At 48.6% G+C, this 21362-nt stretch overlaps 1 protein-coding gene across 2 annotated transcripts in view; it reads right to left on the bottom strand.

Annotated features, from left to right (window-relative positions):
* LOC102088970 (chromatin remodeling regulator CECR2) overlaps positions 1-15693 on the bottom strand; it is a 106607-nt gene extending 90914 nt beyond the window's left edge. Inside the window, exon 1 of one of the 2 annotated variants that reach the window (XM_065036791.1) lies at positions 15177-15693. In XM_065036791.1, coding sequence (XP_064892863.1) covers positions 15177-15353 — 177 coding nt within the window. In that variant the 5' untranslated portion in view covers positions 15354-15693. The remainder of the gene's footprint in view (positions 1-15176) is intronic. The other variant, XM_065036798.1, reaches the window with a different exon arrangement.
* Between the last annotated feature and the right edge of the window lie 5669 nt (positions 15694-21362).

Genomic DNA, 21362 nt, shown 5'->3' with positions numbered 1-21362 from the left:
TGAAAACCGAGATGCTAAATCTCAGGAATCAATAAGGACACGCAACCCCAAGGCTTGCTGGCCCTTCTCTCTGCTTACACTGCTCTTCTTGCAAACCCTGCCAGCACACCCACATCTGTAGAGAGTCAACATGACAGATCATTTCTCACCAGCAAACACTCCCTACCAGACAAGAGCACCACAACCACCTAACTATCCTGAAAGCTGCCCTTTTGTTTGCCATTCTCTCTGTTTTCTTCTGTCTCATGACCTGTTTTTGCAAGCATTTCAGGCTGCCTGGCATGTGGAAGCCAGATTTTATAGACAAAGCAGCCTCTCAGATATTTATCCCTCCACTGAGGATCAGTGGATTCTGAGCACACTGCTGCTGTCATTGATTTTCAGGGCAGAGGAAGAGGGCAGATCCAGCGACAGGGACCACAAGGAATGGGAAAGTTGATCTACATGCCATCAATGGAGGGGAGGCAATTGCTTACTGGAGTAGCTCAAGCCAGCTGTGGTTAACTTAGGCCAGAAGGTCCAAGGGCTCTTCTCTGCCAAGTTTAGTCTTGGATGACAGCAAAATGTGCTTAATTTGACAGTTTCATTTTAACATGTGTGGGCAAAGTCTAGAAGGAGAAGGCAGCAGCAGCCATGGAGCAGAGTTGGATCATGATAAGGTAGCTTTTTTATTGCCGCAACCCAGTGCTCAGTACTAAAAACAGATATAAAAAAATTATAGATACTGACTCTTCACCCTAGCAATGAAATAATTGAACACAGCGTGTCTTCTACAGGTAACTATATTCTCACAAGTTATAAAAATTAGCCCTTTACTATAAATTTCAAGCTCCATGCCACACCTCTAGCATTACAGGATATGAAAGCTTAGGCACAGCATTTGGGATGGAAAACAGGGAAACTTTCTCCTTATTACTCTTTTCACATTTTTAAAAATCTACAATAAAGTTATGGCACTGATATGATTCCTGTGTCCTCCTCAAAGTGCAGGAAATACACTGGTATTCCTGTGAGCATGTGCAAATGAAGTTCCTCAAGCAGCCACTGAAGCAGTAGAGAGAGACAAGTGGTAAACACCAAGTTTACTTAGTGGAGTTCTGTCAAATGCATGGAGATGCCCTGGCCTGTTTGGGGCTGTGTGCCAGTGAGGATGGGGAAGAAGGTACACAAGAACATCTTCTGATCTCCACTTGACAGTTTCTCCTGAAGAACTGTGAAGTGCATCTTTCTTTCATAATGCTTTGCTCTTCGTTACGTGATATAAAGCCATCATCTGGTTTACAGTGCATGCCTAGACACAAACTTCCACGAGCCCAGTGCATTCTCTAGGCCAGGGGTGTCACACTCATTTTCACTGGGGGACACATCAGCCTTCAAAAGGCTGAATTTTATTTTAGAACTGTGTAAATATAACTACTCCTACATCTATACAGGCCTAAAATTACACTCAGCCCTTTGAAGGCAACCATGAGGCTGATGTGGCCCCTGGTGAAAATGAGTATGACACCCCAGTCTAGGCTATTTGGGGGCAAGATTTGTTGGCAGGGCATTGACAGACATGCCTATCGCCTACCAGGCAGGCCAAACACCACCTAAACTGGAGTGTACAGCAGTGTGTCTTCTCCACTCCAGGCTCTTATTAAGAAAGGGCCACCTTGGTGGTCCTGTACTGGGCACTTTGCAACCATCACCCACTTCTGCTCAGAGTCCCCACATTGGGGAAGCTGCCCTCTCCCTTTCACGCAAGTGCACCCCAGGCACACAGGGCAGTGAAGGGTTAATTTAATTAGTTCTCTGTGTGCTCAAAGAATTACAGGCAACTTCATTTAATTATTAAGTAGCCAATCAGGTAATCTCTGTATCTGATTAGCACACTAATGAAATAATGTCTTCCAGTTCAAAGCTGTCACTCCAATCAGGAGACAGCCCTTCAGCTAGAAGGAAAAGCTGGCCAGGTTTCCATGGGCTCAAGGCTTTGGATTTTGGAGAAGGGATGGGAGCAAGGAGTGGAAATGTTTCCACCTTCCCTCTCATCATCTCTGTTCCTCTGCACAGAACAGTGTGGCTCCTCCTCCCAGAGGGATGAGTACTTGTCTCCAGAGGCTCTCTGATGGTCCAGGCGAGTGTCCTGTGTCACCATCACCACACGTCCCTTCTCTCCTGCTCCCAGATGCCCAAGAAGGCTACAGTCGACCAGAGAGCGTCAGGCAGTTAGCACATCGCCTAGGCACTGCCAACTGCGAGATCTGCTAAATATGTGGGGCATGACTCTGCTATGGTCCACATGGGAGAAGAGTCACACAGCAAAGCCATTATAGCAATAAGAGGAAGCCAGAAACCCTCCTCCCTCCCCCACACTGCACTCTGCTCCTGTGTCATATGCAGTTATTTCCAGCCTGGGGAAAAGTGCAAGGCAGCAGCTGTCACACGAGGCAAGGACTTGCCCCTTTTAAACAGGGATTTCAGGACTAAATGACCCATTACAATTAACACAGCTGCAAGAACTGGGACACTTCCACACAGAGAGGGGCTTCAATAGTGGGGGAGGAAAGGAAAAGATAAGCAGAGGGTTAGGATTGTACTTTCAAGACCTGGCATGGAGTCTCCCACCCCTCTGCTTTTTAAGTACTAGCTCAGCTGTCTTCTTCCAACTGCTAATGCTCAGTGAGGCAGCTGAGCCAGGGTGTGCAGCCCAGCCCAAGCCTGCCACACCATCTCCTCCGTCAGCCCCTTACCTACAGGATCACTCCTGCTCAGATGCAGCTCAGAAATTCTTTTTCCCAAAGAACAGTACCAACTACTCTACTGAGCAACAGCAGCACGGCTGCTTTTTGCCTAGCCATGCACATATAAACTTTTAATTAGCTAGCCCAGGTTTATCAGAAGAGCTTCAGCAGGATGTGGTTCAGCACAACCCAACCATCCCAGCATTTATCTGAGGAGCCCAACAGATGTTGCTGTCCATGCTCAAGCCTGCGTTGCTGCATCTGTACATCCTCTGCCGCTGGTTTAAATGCTAACTCAGCTCCCACTGCTGCAGCTGCCAGCGTGCCTTTGCAACTTGGGGTGGGCGTTCCCATTTCTGAGCAGTAGATCACCTTTCTGGTGATACTTCCACACTCCCAGCACATTTCCCAGGAAATGAGTGGAACCTTCAGGATGTTCACACCAAACAGCACTAGTTTTAAGTCACCACTCTGAAAACAAACAGAGAAAATCCCAAGAGGAAGCAGAAAAATTGTGAGCAGCCCCCAGCTGGCCAGCCAGCCAGCCGGCCGGCTGCCTATGAGAACACTGAAGTGTTGACACTTTTTGTTGACCCTGTTTTTTCCTAAGCCCATCCCATGAACAAGAAACAACACTGCAGAGATGGAAGACATATCTCCCTCTTTTCTCTTTGCTGACTACAGCCGTTCCAAATGAAGAAAACCAGTTAGATCAAGAAATTCAGACTTGGGCAGCACAATGAAGTATCCACTAATAATCAATCCTTTCACAGCAGCCTTCCTGCCAACTGGCTATGGACTAGCCAATGATTATAAAAACTAGTTACTCTTCCAAGGGAAAACAACACAATATCATATGGCAGTCCATGCTCATCCTTTAATTCTGAAACCAGTCCTGCTTACAAAAAAAAAAAAATACAATTCTACCTATCTAACTGCCCATTCTGAAAACAGCCCTGAAACCTAAGGCTGGGTTCCTCCTGCCTTGTGCTTCATTATTCACAAAAAACCCTCCCAAAGTGAAAAAACTGGTGTCATTCAAGTTAACAGAAAATTCTAAAAATGCCAAGGCAGAGAGTTTGTTAGCTACCAAAACACTATTGTCACCCCCATATTTCTGGCAGCTACCTCAGGAAGGGCAAGCAGGAGAACCTGCCACAGCAGAGCTGCCCCACCACTCATTAACCAGCAAGCAGATGCAACTAGAGCCAGACTTAAGCACAAGCAGCTGAAGTGGCCACCTGGGGACCCGCATTCCTTGACAGCTCCACGATGCACATTCCAGTCCCCTCATCCCCCAGCCCTGAAACCAGGTCAGGGAGGCACAGCATGACCTGATCTCCACCTCTGATAGCACCAAGCCTGTCCCATCGCCTCTTGCCACCCATGCCACAGTCAGGCCACATGCACTGCCTCCCCATCCTGCACAGAGCAAGGACACAGATACTCATCCAGACACGTGAAGGGACTCCCTCTCAATGCCACGGCTATTTGTGGATCAACCACGATCCAAAACTTCCCAAAATGAGAAAGTCCGGGTGTTTGGCAGGTCAGACGCTTACTACAGTGAGTAGTTTGTTCCACCAAAGGACTCGTAACACCCTCCCAAATTACACATTGCCCTTTACGGGATGCCGCAGCAGCTGGAATCGGCTCCCTTCTCACATTCCTTAATAAGCACTTCCATCAGAGAGCAGGGTGGATGCAGGGCATCAGCTGCAGTTAATCATAACCAAGAGCTGGGCTGCCTTTCCCCAGGCTCTGTGGCACTATCTACAGCCTAATAATATCCAGCACCACCCTCCTTGCTGGGGCTGGGGGAGTCAAATGGTCTGATCTCCCAGGCATTACAGGTCTCCCCTGTTACAGGAGACTTTCACTCTGCCTCCCCAAGCAGCAGCATTCAGCAGGGCCCCTCAATAGCTGGTTGAGATCCTACAGATCATGGAAAGATAATCCATTGCACTACTAATGCACCACTGCAGCTGTCTATGGAGAAAATCCCCACCCTCAAGCCCTTTGATCCTCTCCAACACACAATTATCTTAAGGGCAAAATAGTCTTCTGTGCCTCGGCACCTTGTATTGGGCTGAAAGAAAGGAAATTGAGACTGCTATTCCCTGTTTATTCTACATGGCTTCCCTGTCCAACAACACAAGCTGCTACACCCTCTTAAGCACCGGCAAGCAAATCCTGATGGTTAGATACCTGCGTTGCTGAGTGACCAGAGCCTAAGGGAAACTTTTCTGGGGAAAAAGCTTTGGTTTTTTTTTATTTTTTTTTTTTTTCTTTTAAAGCCTGAATTTCTAAGACAGATTATAAAATTTTGCACTATTTTGTATTTGCGCAAGACTGCGAGCTACAGTGAAGTTTGACTGATTTCAACTGCACGTTTGGGTCTGACTTTGGAAGAGACGATTAAAAGGATCACCATCAACTTCAATTTAAACTTTTTTTAAACAGAATGTTAACTTAAATATATACATATATATATATATATATATATAGCAAGCCTTGATGTAGTACCAAAAAACATCCTCCAAAATCCTTTTACAGAGGCTGCTAAGGGTTCTTCCCCACATGCCCCCCCTTGCTGCATGACCTCTTGTTACCTGTGCAGTCTCACTCCACCTGCTACCCAGGGTTGCAGTGCGATAAGCATTTCTTTCAGCCGAAGTGTCAGCTATAAAAAGCCCTTCCCCTCCCTGCTGCCTGTTTCCATTCCCATGCCACTGCTTCAGCCAAGCTGGTACAACCTTTTGTGTGGATGTGGAGGGAGCCAGCTGGGGGAACCGTTCCTGCTTAGACTTAGATCACTTAAAGAAGACAGTGTTGCGGTTTTTAATCCAGGTGAGCAGTTTTACTGCCATCCATGACGGGTGGCAGGAGCTGCCATGGGAAGATGGCTTGAGAATTGATGTCCTTGGGTTCCACCAGATGTTGCTCATGAGTCCACACTAACACGGGGAAAATGGCCACATGATGTCAAACTCTCCAATGAGGAATACAAAAATATGGAAGAAAAAAAAAGTCACTTCTCTAAGGCCCTGAAATCCTATTCATTTCAGAGGTACTCACAACTGCACTTTATACAAGAATTTTTAGAAAACTCATCCAAAAACCCTCAAGAAATCACTATTCCTTGTGCACATTTCTCCATCAATCACCAATTAACAAGTTTTGAATTTCTGGCTGACTCAACCAAACGCAACAGGGATGCTGGAGTATTGGACATGCAGTTTCTATAAAGAGTGCTCACCATACTTGGCCCCTGCAATCGTCCCAAACATGTTTACATGCCAGTGCACACATGTGGCCTAGGACCTGCATGGGACAAGACACGATCTTTGTGGGAGAAGGATACAGAAAAAGAAGAGCTCTGAGAAATATCAGACACAGGAACGTGAAGGGCTGCCATCTTCCATGTTCAGACTGGAAACCCTTCTGAAACCAAGACTCACTTTTACTTGCAAGTACAATGTAGTTTGCATTTGAAAATGCATTTCACTTTTACAAAGCACCCTTAATGTTACTTTTTCAGGGGTCATGAAGCAACTTGTGTGCTGGGCTGGTTAAGGTTAGGGCCCAAGTGAGGTCTTAAATACCACAGGAAAGCATGGAAGGGGTCTTGCTTTCTGGATTTTTTTTCCTTGCTTGTTTCTCAGCATTTGAACCTTCCCAGCACACCAGAAGAGGGAGCCTTTGACTCCTCTCCTATGCTCATCATTTGTTTTATATTAGCAACAATGACAAGCTCTATTAAGAGTCAAGCTCTTTAAATGAACTCTCACCCCTTGCCTCCTAAAACAAACAAAAAACCCAAGCAAGAAAAAAAAAAATTAAAACCACAACTCTCTTTGCCTTGTGTTACAGATATATAAATATTTTTGCTGCCACAGCTCCCTGTGTACAGGGCTCATCAGAAATGAGGGAACTAGCTCTGCCTTCCAACCCTTTGGTTTTGTGAAGCTCCAGCCCCTTTACAGCAGGCTTAACTGGAGAGACGGGGCCAGAGAATCAACAGCTTTACCAATAAGGAGGAAAAAGACTCTCCAGCGCTCCTTTTGCATCACCAGCCACAGTAACCAGGACTAAACTAACACTAGAGTTTCAAGAGCCACAGTGGATTGACCCAGCAGCTTATGGCCACCAAAAAAGCACAAAGTCCCAGTGCCACCTCAGGACTACAACTGCCCCAAAAGTCCAGCCAGAACCCAGCAAGCAGCTGGGTTGGCACTGGGGAAGGGACTGACCAGAGAGTCAGAAGCACAACCAGGGCAAGGGCTTGAAAGGGAGCAAGATATTCTTTCTGGCAGCCGTCATCCCTCAAAACCAAAGCTTCAGGTTTCATTGCTCCCTCGGCAGCACGTGTGTCCTCCTTCCCACCGGGCTGAAGACACCAGCTCAACCACATCAATGTAAAAAACAGACACCCCCATCACCACCACCCTGATGTTGAACTAAGCTATGTTTATAGAGGGAAGAGCTGAACCAGTGTAAGTACATCTATGGCACTGTGTAAGCACACCCAAGGTGAAGAGCTTGCACTGCTTAAATCAGATCAGTCCCAGGATCATGTTAAACTGGTGGCCTGGCCCAGGCAGAAGCGGCCTGAGGACCACGATGCCCCTTGTGTTTCAAGTCATCCAGTATTGACTTAATGTACTACCTTATCCAGCCAGCCCTCAGCAGCTGTACCCTGGATGATACCAGCAGCTTGGTTTTTTTCAGTGTAAAGTTGGGGTTTTATCTGGACATTTTTAAGATATGAAGAGTTTGTCAAGAAGTTGAGCCAGCTCTGAAAAGAGCTGCCATGTTGGGCTGCGAGGCCACCTTGGAGCAAAGCAAAGAACTTGACTACCACCAGCCCGAATGTCACGTCATTCCCCTGTCCCCAAGTAAAGGCAGACTTAAAATCCACCCCCAAAAAAGCAGAGAAACACGTTCTGGCAGTAAGCAAACCATACTAGGACTGCTTTTTCCCCATCAGCTGTTTTCTGTGCCTCACACAAAAGGCCGAAAACCCTTCCTAATTGCAGGAGCCCTCCACCTAACAGACCCTGCTCTCGGGGCCCTCCTCCCCAGGAACTGGGGGAGAACTGGGGCACAATAGGAAGGAGAGCAGCTAAAGGGAATAGATCTGTTAAATTAACACATTTTCTGTCAACCAAATCAGCTGCCCCTAGTGCTATTGTTGGTGAAACAATGGAGACCCCAGGAATGGGCACCCATTAAAAGGAACAAGCCTGCTGAAAGGATACACTCTGAGGCACTGCCTTGTGTGTTTAACAGGATTCTCTACTGTAAGGAAGGAGGAATCACTAGGCTGCATTGTTCCCACCACCACAGCAGATGCTGTTGCTTCTGGTAACGAGGAGGGGGGGGGAAATATAATAATGTATTTTCATACCTACCTACAATAAAGTTTACAAGACAAACTTTTAATTTGGGAACTTTTAACTCCCTGGCTATTGTAATTTCTGCCTATAGCCCTTTTCTTGAGGAGATTTTTGGCTCAAAGAAGTCTATGAAAGCATCCATTGCCATTACAAAAGTTAATTCTTCACCCTTCATGCAGGCACTTAACAGATGCCAGGGGCAGAATGGCACAGCTATGCCGGCATTATTTGCAGAGAGAGAAAAACCACAGTTAAGCAGGTCTACATATAAAGCTGCAACACTTTAAAGGTGTTACTTTTAGCTGGTTTGGCTAGAGCAGATTCCAAAAGGAATAAACTTTCAAGGCCTAATTTAGATGCATTATGCAGAGGTTTACATCAGCTGCACTGAATTGGTACAGGTTTGTGGTAGTCGAGTCTTTGTAAACAAAACAAACTGCAAAGTCATATTTAAGTTACTACACAGAGTATTTTTTTTTCCTAGCAGGGAAAGACTTGATGGTTTTAAATTGTTTTTTAAACAAGTTCAGCTTAAACCGTTAAACTTGTGGGTGCACAAACACATCAGCTAATGCCAGACATGATTTTCAGAGTCAGCTGTGCTAGCAGAAGCAGCAATTGCCACCAACTACTACCACCACAAAAAATCTGCAATATCAACCTGCAGGTACTCCATCCAAGTCTCTAGAATTCTCTTTGCATTCCTCTTTCTCTTCAGCCTTTGACTGCTACAGTCATTCCCCAGCTTTCCTGTCACCTAACTCAGATCCATTCAAAATGTTGCTGTCAAAATAACCTTTCGCATCCATTGTTCAGACACCCCTTGGCTGCATGCAGTCACTTCTTGTTTCTTTTCACAGGCTTAAGATAATGTTTTAACTCACATATCAGCTTCCTGAACTACCTATTCCTTCTTTTTGTATCCAATTACACTAGAGTCTCATTATATATAATGTAAACACTTGTTAAAAAGTTGAAGATCTACAGTTAGGAGAGATGTGACTTGCATTTGAAATGGAAACTGATATAATGCTTTCCAATTTGCAGACCACTTGAAACAACAGCACCGAGAAGTATCTCTCTTCCTCCCCCTCCATTAATCTCAATGAACCCTAGAGCCTAATACTGACATGTAGAGTGTTAATGATTCTATTATGAACAGAATAACTAAGGCAGCAAAAGTGAAGACCAGCAAAGGAAGAACTGCTGCCGGAACAGACACGGGGAGAAGAATGGGGCACTGCTGAAGCAACAAAACCAAATATGGTGGGGACGGGACAGGTAGAAAGAACAGTAAAAACAATACTAACCCTCCATTGCATTCTTGGTTTTTAAACCTGATTTTCAAACAACAAATACTTAGTCTGCACCCTCTGCTCTGATGAAGCTGATGCTGCCCAGGGGAAGCAGAGGCACTGTGGAGCAACTGTGATATACAACCCAAATTCATACACTGGTCCATAAATGAGTCTCTCCACACAATGAGGTAGACACTTTTTCTTTTCAGTATCAAGTCCATTTTTTCAACCATGTCTACTCAGCATACAGCACCTCTCCCTGCACTGCCAATTACTCTGCCTTTCCTCAGACAATTTGCTTTTCTGAAAGCCAGGAGCTTTGTACAAGAGTTAAGTTTTAGTGAGCAGATAGATCTATTGTTTGCTCTTGTTTCGGACAGTGCCTTCCACTTTAACATTGCCTACTGCCAATGGGCAAATGGCAAGAGGGACAGACATCCTAATGCCTGCACTATTCTACTGAAAAGGCATTTAAAGTAGCTCAGACTTACCCTCTATGAGTAGAGCTGATCTACATGAATTCACTGACATTTTGGTCAGCTTGCTGCACCTACTTGTTGCATTTATCTTAATCAGATTCTAAATTCTTCTGATCAGAAACTACTTGACCATCTCTGCTATCATACAACATGATGAGGCGTCAGTAGGTGCTGTACATGCTACTGTAATACAAATAACGATGCAGTACCAGACCAGAATAGCTACAGAAGAGTGAAGGCTTAGCACTCAGGTACCGTACCACACTGCCTGTGGAATTAACTCTGTACAAACCACTGGCAGAACAGGAAGGCTGTGCCATTTTAGTGTCACAGATTACAAGGGACCCACTTAGAGGGCACAGAGCAATGGGCTGCACAAAGAAATTCTAGCAGGATCCAACATGACAGGGCAGTGGAGCTTCAAATCATATTTGACCATCCTGTACTCACTAAGAAGAACATGTTTTTCAAAGCATTAAAATTCTAACAGTCCTTGAGTTTAACACATTAAAAAATATTTTTGCTTTTAAAGGTCTACCTGGTTTGCACAGATAGAAGGACCCCCTGTACTTTGCTCTCTCCTTCACAGAGACAGGGCACAGCTTTCCCTCTCTATATACTCTTCCTCCTCCAGGGAGACCCATGGGAGCAGTAGCAGCCACTGGTTTGTAACAGCCACATAATATTCCTGACAGAAAGAGCCTGTTCAAGAACTGACATGGCAGATACAGCACTATGGGAGGAAAAAAGGTGGGCAAGAGCAGTGGTGCCCTGTCTGAGGGTGGGAGGAATGTACTTAAAGGCAGAGCCAGAGCCCAAAGCGCCAGGAAGGGGCAAGAGGCAAGGAAAAGCATCTTAAAGAGGAAAAGCATCTTAAAGCTGTAGTGAAGTTAACAGCAGAGGCAATTTGCCCAAAGGCGCTTTTAAAAACCACAGGAAAAGATTTATGTTTTCCTTGTGTAATGTGGCTTTTCCCCCTTTTCCAAATAAACTAAGTTAACAACAATGTTTTGACTATTTTCAAGCACGTTCTTGAAAGTCACCTCCCCTCGACCTAGCCAGGCAGAAGTTCCTAAATGTTTTAGCCCACAGCTCCTGGGAGCACATGCCAAAGAGCTGGGTGGCCATGCCACGCTGGCTTCTGTCCAGTGTTTTCAAGTTATACTGAAATACAGTTGAAAACATTAAATATTCTCCCAATATTTTTTATGCAAACAATCCCTTCAGCTGCCAGGAGGATATTTCAGTCACAGAAGGGAGGGCACATGGCCAGGAGAGACTTTGTCATGAGAGGTGTCCCACATTACAGTCTGGTCTTGAAGAGGGAAACAAATCACTCCCCATCATCACCTGCACTAACTTGGCTGCAGAAAGCATCCTTTTTGTCCATCAAGGCAAGGGCTACCAAAAAACGATGTGCCCCTTATGGACAGACATTCTCCTTCTGGAGTACTCTTAGAGAGGTAAGGACAAATGTACTCAAAGCTGATTTTACAAACCACTGAGAAAGAAACCACAACCACCAAACCAACACAACTAAAACCCCACTTTTGAAACGGCATGAAAGTTTGGTACAGCAGATGGCCGACAAGGCAGCCATTTAAAAGGGGGGTAGGAAAGATAACAGCCCCCTCCTCCCGCCCCCCAGAAGGCAGAAGTGCTTTCTGCCATCCTCAGAGATCCACGTAAAAACACGGCATGAGGCCGAACGCATCCTGGAGCACCCGCTCCTGGCCCACTGAACTTTTGACCCACTGTCAGTAGCTGAACCCCTCCCGAGTCCATCGCCGGGTGATGCTGCGGCGGAGATTTGAAAAGAGGAGCCCTGTGCCTCGTCAGGCGCCTGCATCTGCCAGAGCCAGCATGGGGGCCGGCTGCGCCCACCCCCTCCCTAAACAATGCCCAGGGCCCAGCCTGATGGATGCACTTCTTTCTTTTGGTTTGGACACCCCTTCCCATAGTCTCTGGGTACGCACTGGTCCAGCAAAAAGAAAACAAAACATCTGCTTCCCAGGTTTCTGACATCCAGATGCTGACGGCAGCCCAGCATCTGGAAGCTTCACTTTATTTTGGGTCAATAAGTAGAGGGCGAAAGGTTTGCATTTAAAAAGACAGAAGAAAAAAATTTAAAAAAAAGACCTCTGTGCTGCCTCCCTGCACTAAAGCCCACAAACTTCTCAAATACCATCAGCAAATCTGCTCAGCACAGGAGGGATGGGTCCAGATGGCCTGTCATTACAGAGCCTTCCAGTTAGCTATGGGCAGACCCCACCAGAAGAAAAGAGAGGAGAGGAAAAAAAAAACAAAACAAAAAAAACAGGGAGGGAGGGAGAAAAACAAAAGATAACTATGGCTTAAAAAAAAAAAAAAAAAGAAAAAAAAATCATGAAACACCTACCAAAACCATATTGGAAGATCAGGTTTTGTCTGGTTTGGGGACTGCAGAGACTAGCGACGAAACCTTAACCTCACCACTCGCTAAAATTAGAGGGATGAAGAGAGCAGATGATACTTGTTACAAGCAGAATTAAGGTTTGTATAAAACTTTCCGTTTGTGTAACAACGTTTAAGAGTTTAGCACCAAACTCCCAGGTGGAGATACACTGGTATCAGAAAAAGAAAAAAAAAAAAGAAACAAAAAACCACCACAAAACTGCCAACCAGGATTTAACTTGAGAGCTCAGTCCTCCTAGGAAGAAGAGAATATTCTCCAAGAAGAGCCAGCCGCATCCAGACCAAGGCCATCCCTTAGAGGTGCTGGGCAGAGTCAGACAAACATTTGCTGTGAAGCTCAAGGAGTTTGAGCGTGTCCGTCCATCTTCCGGCTGAAACCCTCTGAGGCCAAGATCTCAATTTCTGCTTCCACACACAAGAAAACAGGTTGACTCAAACCACGTGTTTTAGTTTGCATCCGAATGGACCAGGGCACTCACCCCTGGGTTACCCACAAAGGGCAGTAACTTTTGAGGGAAGGGGTGGTAACTTCTCGAACCACTCGTGTTTGCCACAAGAACAAGTCCCCACAACAATTAATGCTAAAGCAAGAAAATATCATTTGTAGATGAGCACAGTTTGGGTTTTAGATGGCTAGATACGGTTTTAACTCCCCCTAATATTTGCCTCAAGTTCTAGTGTTTCCCCAAACTGCTAGAAAAACAGGCACCTTCATTATATTCAGACATCCCTGAAGCTCAAAGCCCATCTCAGACACAGCAGTGAGATGGCCAGAATGGGCACTGACATTCCCGGGTCCAAAACCAAGTGGGGGAGCCTTCTTTATGCAGCCAAATAAAGTATACATCAAAAATCACACAGAGCAGTACTCTTAGCAAAAAACTACAAGTCCTATCGCTAGCCACCACTTTCACACCAGTAACTGTTTGGGGAAGCTCTTTGTGCAAAGCGCCATTCCCAGATATCCCTCAAACCAGTGATGAGGCTGGAACAAATACACCAGGCAAGGGGTAAGAAGACAGTGAGCTTCAAGGAAGAGCAAGTTTTGAAACTGCCTGCACTAGGCTGCTAGCACCATGCCGGGGAAGGTTTACTCTGTGCGCCTGAAGATGCCAAGTTCTGACAGCCACATCCATCCTCTCACAGCATCCCGATTTTAACCGTGACTCCCACCATCCCTCAAAACACCGTCCTTTAAAACTCGATTCTGCCAAGTGCTGCAGGCCGTCCACACGCACAAGAGTATTTTGGCAATGTTTTCAGTGTGCTGCCTCTGCTCTGCAACACCCCCAGCACCAACGTGCATGCACTCCTCGTCCCGGGCATCTCCCCCAAAAAAAGCAAGGTAATTTGTTCCGAGAGATGTTAACTCCCCCACCCTAAGCGTGCTCCGGGAACCAAAGGGGAGCCCACATTTAGTTCATTTGTGAAGCAAGCCAGATGCTAATTGCCTCCAAAGGTGAAAGGCTAGTGCCTTGGCCCTTTTATCATTGTAAATTCAGGTTCCTTCAAGACTTTGCTCTGCTGGGCCCGGAGAGCCTCCCCCTTTAATGGTTTGGCATCAATAGGAGGGGGAGGGGAGTTCCCTTTCGCAAGAAGTTGCATCATTGAGAGACCTTATCCCCTTTCAAGATTTCGCACCGCATAAGGGATTCCCCCTCTTCAGAAATTCACATCCTGCTCGAGGAGTTTTGCTCTTTAGAGCTTCGCGCATCCCATTGAACTTTTAAGCATCTTTGGAATTCTCATTCACGGGGCAATTACTGTCTTTAAAAAACACACGCCACCACGTTATTCACCCGGTTTATTGCCAACGCGCTGGCAAGAATAGCTTTTCACAGCAAGCACAAAAGGTTTCCTACCAGGGCACACTTCGTTTGTAACATTTGTAGCCAGAGCACAAAATATTTACGGAACATTAGCCACGCACGCGAAAATAAGAATTTAAAAAAAAAAAAAAAAGCACAAGAAAGTTACAGAGGAAAATGGGTAAAAAGGTACGAAAGCCGCGTTTTCCCTTCACGGGGGACAGCAGCGGTGGGGAAGGCAGCGTCGCTCCCCCGGAGCCGCACAATGAGCGGCGCGGTGCCCCGCGGAGCGGCCCGGCCTCGCTGGGGTGCGGGGGAAACGCTGCACCACCCGCCTCCCAGCTCGGCGGCGACCCTCCGCGCCCCCCACCCCGCAGCAGCACCGGCCAGGTGGGGACCTCCTTCCTCCCCCCCACCTTCCAACAAAAGAGACTAACTTGGGCGCAGGCTGAGTGGGCTGGAGACCCCCCCCCAACAACAGCCGCGGGTACTCCCGGGGGAGGTGGGGGGTTACCGGGCCGGGCCCGCCTCTCGCCGCCACCATTTTGGGCACGGGGGACCCACCGCCGGCTCTGTGCCGAGTCCGTCCCCCCCCCACCTTTGTGTGCGGACACCGGCCCGGCGGAACAATGCGGGCCGGCTGCGGCCGGCCCCGCTCCGTCCGCGGCTGCCTCCGCCGGGTCCGCAGCCGAGGACTGGGTTCTGCCCGCAGCCGCCCACCGGCACCCCGGGACGGGCGCACCGAAAGTTTGCCAGAGCACCCGAGAGGAACGGGGAAGTTGTTGCATCTGTCGCAAGCGGAGGGGGGACCCCGCGCTGCATCACGCCGGGATCCAGCGGCTCACCGGGGCTGGGGGACATGGGGAGCGGCGTACGGGACCCGCCGGGCAAGGAGAGCGCAGCGGGGACGGTGCCGCGGCACGAAAACAGCCCGCGGGCTGCGGCGAGACCGGCCGGCGGGTGCCCGGTGGGGCGCGCACCGTGGAGGGGACGGCGGGCGCGGGGCTCTCACCTCGATCTCGAAGTCGGGCAGACGGAAGGCGGTGCGGAACAGCGAGCAGAAGTGCGCTATGGCAGGGACTTCCCACCAGGAGCGGAGCTCGTCCAGCGCCACCGCCGCCTCGGGGCCGCCGGTGCCTGCCACGCCGCCACCGCCACCGCCGCAGCCGCCGTCCTCCTCCGGGCACATCTCCCGCGGCCACCGCCGGCTGCCTGCCTGCCTGCCGCCCGCTCGCTGCCTCACTCCGCGGGCGGCTGCGTGCCGCCGCCGCTCGGCGCTCCGGCTCCGCCCGCCCCCCGGCGCCACGCCGCTCAGCGGCCGCCCCCCGGCGGCCCCGCGCTGCCCCCTCGCTGCCGCCCGCGCATGGGGCGGCTCGGCGCCGGCGCGGGGGCGCTAGGGCCGGCGGGGGCGCTGCTGCTGCCCCTGCCGCGGGCGGCCGCCGCTGCGTGGGCCCATCCTCCTCCGCCTCCCCGCGCCACCGCCCGCGCCCTGCAGAGCAACCGCCGCGCCGCCGGGAACAGATGGGCCCGGGGCGGAGCGGGGGGGCGAGGGGACCCGGGAGGGGAGGGGCGGGGTCCCACGCGGGGGGGCGGGGTCAGGAGAGGGAGGGCGAATGGGGAGGCGAGAGCGGGCGGGGGGCGGGGCGGGGGGCGGGCCGGGCCGCGGGGAGTGGACAAAAGGCGTGAGGGCGGGGTGGGCGGGGCCGAGGCGGAATCGGGGGGCTGTGCGGCCGTGCACGAGGAGGGGGTGGAGCCGGCGCTCATCACAACAACAGGCCCCTCGCGCCCGCCTGGCCACGCCTACCGAGGCGGGGCCACCGGAGGGGCGGGCGGGGCCGGGCGCTGCTGGGGACGGGACGGGGCGGGCGGGCGGCGGTGGCCCTTGTGTCCCGGCACGCGGCCGTTCCGTGTCCCCCTCCCTGCGCGAAGGAGGGAAGGGACGGGGCGCCCCGGCCACACCCGGGCGGTGCCCGCCCGCTCCCGCGGCGAAGCGAGGCCATGGGACGGAGCGCTGCCCGGGACTGAGCCCCCGCCCTCGGCGGAGCCTCCGCCCCCCGCCTGCCCTTCGCCCCAGGGGTCACCCGGCTCTGCCCCTCGCCTCAGTCCCTCGGGCCTTGCTGGTGTCCAGCCGCAGCCCCTTCCCTCAGGGCGGGTGGATCTCCGGCTCCGGTCCCCAGGACAGTGGGGCTGCCCATCGGGCTGCCCGGGACAGCGCCTCGGCCCTGGTGCCAGACTTGTGCTCCCCAGCCCGGGCCCTCTGGCAGGTCACCGGCGTGGCTGTGGCTGCTGGGGCTGCCCCTGGGTGGTGCAGCGCAGGGGGAACCCTCCAGGGTTTAGCTCCTCACTTTGTAGTTTTGTGTGAAGGAGCCCAAGAGGCACTTGTTCACTGCTGCTGTGAGGGGCCGGCCATCCTCCTTTGCCCTGAGGCACTTCAGTATCTCATCTGTACACCCAGTACCCATTTCTGGGACCCATTTCTCCTGCCTCTGAAACGAAGAGATTAAAACTGCCCTATTTTGAAATATAACACGGAAAAATATCCAGCATGAGCATGGATGCGTTTTTTTCGCAGGACTGCCCTCATGGGACACAGAGCTTCAGTGAAACACCGAGCTGTTGCAACTTGGCATGCTGTCACTGCATCACTTTACAACCGCTCAGTCTGTGCCCCTTGCCCAGCTTTTAAACAATTGCAGAGTGTCGCTGTGCACAGCCACATCATCTTGGGGTCTTAACTCTAGTGAAACCATTGCAAAGCCAGTGTGTAACTACAGCTTAGAACTCCTTCCACTCCTTTCTGCCTTCATTGGCCAGGGCCGTTTTTGTCCTCTCCCTCTCCCTCTCCCTCTCCCTCTCCCTCTCCCTCTCCCTCTCCCTCTCCCTCTCCCTCTCCCTCTCCCTCTCCCTCTCCCTCTCCCTCTCCCTCTCCCTCTCCCTCTCCCTCTCCCTCTCCTCTCCCTCTCTCATTCCTTTCCCCTCCCCATGGGCTGCAGCTTGTGAATGCATGGGCTCAGTGTAGGACATGCAGAGACATGGAGACATGCAGAGCTCAGGCTGGGTCTGAGTGTGATTAGTCCAGAACTGACTGGACAAATCCCATGGCCTGGTGACCACCAGCGTGGATGCAGGGAAGCAGTGAAACGCCTCAGACAAGGTGGGAAGAGAACTGGGACCTCCCCTTTCAGGAGCAGCCTGAAGAGCAGTTGGATCAGGCTAAGGGGAAATCACGTCTCAGATGTCCTGCTCTGCCTCTGACGGAGGCATCAGAGAGGGAAAGGCCAGTGGCATTGTCAATGTCATCATGTTGCTGCTGAGCTAATATCAGCTGACATCAAGAGAGCAGTATGACTTCAGAGTCTGCAACCTCAAGCTTTTACTTTTGAGACTTTCAGGGTTTCCTCTCCCTGTTTCCCTTCAAAAATTAGCTTGGCAACAGAGAATAAGGTGAAGGCATGAGCTCCGTGCTGTCCCCTAGGCCACCACCGAACAGCCTGACCTGGGAACACTTTGGCTGAGGGTGAGAAGTTTAGAGAAGAAGCAAATCAAGAGACAGCAGTGTGGCTTGGCAAGAATGAACAAGCTCTAATTTCATTGCCCTTTTTTATATTGCAGGATCAAGGGATACCCAGCTAAATTGGAAGGAAGCAAATTTAAAATGGTGCAATGAAATATTTGTACCATGTATAATTAACACATGGCATTTGTTACCATGAGGTTTCATTGAGGCCGGGAGATTAGCAGGATTCAGAAAAGGATTAGACATTTATATGGATACTGAGAACATACATGGTCACATTAGACAGGATATAAATAAATTTTAGAAGGGATATAAAACATTGAGCTTCAAGGCACAACGTAACCACTAACTGATGGTGAGGGATTAGGGAGAAACTTCCCCTGCAGGCAGGTTATTCTATAATTGTCCAGTACCCTGTTTTTTCACACCTTTCTTTGAAGTATCAGAGAGTAGCAACTGTCGAAGTGAGAAGACTGAATTAGGAGGGCTACTGGGCTGCTCTGGTATGGCAGCTGCTGTGTTCTTTTGGGGGGTTGTGAGAGTCACTTGAGAAATGGAGTGGCAAAGAGGACAAGATACAAGAGGTGGCATCAGGCCTCTTATATCATTCCTCAGCTACAGATCTCTCTCTCCCTTGCTGTAAATTTTGCACCCACAGCATAGATTTCCCAGGCCTTTTCCACTAAGGTTTTTGCCAAAAAGTATACAACCTTTGCATCTGTTTTCCTAAAAAACCTTTTGACTTAGTTAATTCATTTTTTGCAGGAGACCAATATGTTATACTGAAAGCCTGGCTCTGTTTCAAGGCGCAATGACTTCAAGACTTGATCTTGAGCAAGGCAGGATCTGATCTCTCATGTACTGTATCTGCCTGCACTGGATTAAACCAGCTCCAGCTACAATATGGTAACAGCCAAAGAGAAGAGTGCAAACTAACTTACAGTACTTTGTCAACACACAGGATCACTATAAAGTACAAGTAGATGTGCGTGAGAAATCTTGGAGTGACAAATCCTCAGACGCAGTTTCCTTTGGGCCAGTTACAGAACCCTACAGTATTAATGTCTGCTTCTTCCATGGAGCAAACTTTTTGTCCACTTGCCATGTAATGGGAGTTTATGTAGCATTTCCGTCTTGTTCTGTCGCAACATTCCTCCCTGAATTCCTGTAATGATATCCAGCCATGGCTTATCATACTGCTGCATCTTTGCTTGTTCTTGACACTAGGCCAAATAGCTTTGTAGTATCCCCTCTCTATATCCCACTAAGAATTTTGTGAACTTTAATGAAGAGTACTAACCTCTCTTTTTGTCAGAAGAGCTACGGTCCCAATTTTGCCTCACTTTTTTGAATTAATCTGGCTCCCTCTATTGTCACCATTGTTTCTGTCAGACTGTATTTTCTCTTATGTTGTTACTTTTATGCAAGGATGCTGTTGGCTGCCCATGATCATTTCAGGTTTCTTCACTTTGCTAGATTCTTACACTGTTCTTAAATTACACCTTTAGATTTATTATTCAAGCACAAAATATCTCTGTTCTCCCACTGCTGTTCAACAGTAGGCAAAGATTTGGTGAATACAATACAGCATTTCCTTTTCTTTGATAAATATCTCTGTCCACAAATCTGTGTACTTCTCCCCTTCCAAACCACTTTTAGTTACGAGATTCCTGTTCATAACTAGCAAAACCAAAGCCTGTTCTGACCAGTGTCCTTTCCCAGTATGCTGTATTCTTTCTCTCAATCATTTTTTTCCAGGCTGTTTGTAAGATGACACCCACCTACTGACTTTTCAGCTCAATATCCAGTCTTGGCTGCTCACTTCACTCCATACTTAGACTCTTCCCTTCTCTGCTCTTCCTCTTCCTTTGTTTCCAAACTTTCTATAAGTTAGAGTGCTTGCATCATGTAGAGCCACGCTGAGAAAGAATTCTGAGGCTGATAGACCAAATCAAAGCTTCATGTTTTTGTCATTTGAGGTAATCTCTGGATTGCTGAGCTCATTTCCTTGAGAAAAAAAAAAAGCCAAATTCAAAGTGCCAAAAACAAATAAAAATGTTGTTGAAAGTGCAGGGACTGAATGTGCCCATTCCTGTATGACAGATTGTTTCACCTGGAAACAAAAAGAGGGGAGGAATGCTTTCCACTTTCTCCAGAAAGACCTGCAATACGTGCCTGATTTGGCAAAGCTTAAATGCAATATTAGGTTAATGACAGGTAGATCTCTTTTAGTCTGACTCCGAGAGAATGGATTGCTGATAGTACAGGTCAGTTCCTCTCCAGCTGAAGTGATATTATCATGAATAAGGGTTTCTTTTAAAATAAACCTCTTAATTTCCTTGCATTTCCACTTCATGGCTTCAAGCTAAAGCCCCACTGACTAAGTTTCTATAAACTAGGTACAAGAGAACCTGCAGTCTTGTTTTGTGAAGTCTCAAAAGTACTTGCAGAAGGACCAGCCAAACTTCAGACTGTTCTCACTGGCAACACATTCTCAGAAGCACAGGGCTTCAGGGTGGGTTCAGGTTTTCCTAATTCAGGGGAAACAATTTAAGAATAGACTAAACCAAATGATTCTTCAAAACAAAACTTTCACATTTCACTCTGCAAATTGCTTCACTTCTCCTGCACACCTGAATTTTGTTGCTCCCTTCTCTGTGCTGACCTTCCTCAAAAGTCTAACACCAGCAAATCTCACTATCTTTTTGGTCTCTGAGTTAGGAAGTAGAAGACACTTATGATTTAGCCTCCTACTTTCACCCCAAACCACATCTACCTTCTAGGACTCTGCATTTTAATCCACCTTTGAGTTCCTTCTTCCCTTTTCAAAGGCCTCCTGAGCAAAGACATTTTGTGGTTTCCATGGCATAGTTCAACAGCCTTCCTGAACAGAGCAAAGACTGAAGTATTTACCATCAGGGCTTTAATCCCTTGTCTTTCTGACCCAGACAGCAAGTAAACTGAGGCCCATATGGTGAAGAAGAGGGTCCAGGTTTTTCTGGGTGGCAGCGGAGTTATGGAAGCAGCTGGAGCAATCACAATAGATGTGTGAAAGCAGGTAGGAAACTTTGCTTCCTGTAAGTAAACCAGGAGAGTCAAGAGAAGAAATCCATGTTGGGTTTTGATAATCACTTATTTTGAGCTACTAGTTGTGATTTTATAAGTAGGGTCAGCAATGGCACACAAGGAGCTGAAATAATGTGCATGAAAGCCAACAAGAGTGGAACAACAGGAAAAGTCCCATTTCTTTGACCAGAAAATGCTGAAGGAGAGGAAAACGGATTTGGAATAGAGGTCATGGGTGTAGTCAAGAGACTGTGTAGGATGAGAGAGACACAAAGGAAGAAGGGGATGAGAAAAAGCAGTAAATAGTGTGAGAGGTGGGAAGCGGAAGAGTCTACACATCTTCTGAATTAGGAGGGAATATGGAAAAGTTTGTAATCACAAAAACTCAGGGAGTGGAATGAGTGGAAATGCCGTGAGGAAGAAAGGGAAAGACCGGGAAGCAGCTGAAAGGGATGGTAAAGTGTCAGGAAGGGAGAATCTGAATAGAGAAAATGAAATAAATGCATAAAGAAGGCAAGGTTGAGCAGGAGACTGGGCTGGTGAGTGGGATGCTGCAAGGTTGAATAAGAAGGTGACATGAGGAAGGTATAAACTGGGGTCTGAGCAGCCTAACAA

The sequence above is a fragment of the Columba livia genome, chromosome 1, assembly GCF_036013475.1.
Source record: "Columba livia isolate bColLiv1 breed racing homer chromosome 1, bColLiv1.pat.W.v2, whole genome shotgun sequence".
NCBI lineage: Eukaryota > Metazoa > Chordata > Aves > Columbiformes > Columbidae > Columba > Columba livia.
The sequence above is the reverse complement of the archived record's forward strand: the minus strand, read 5'-3'. Positions and strand labels throughout refer to the sequence as shown.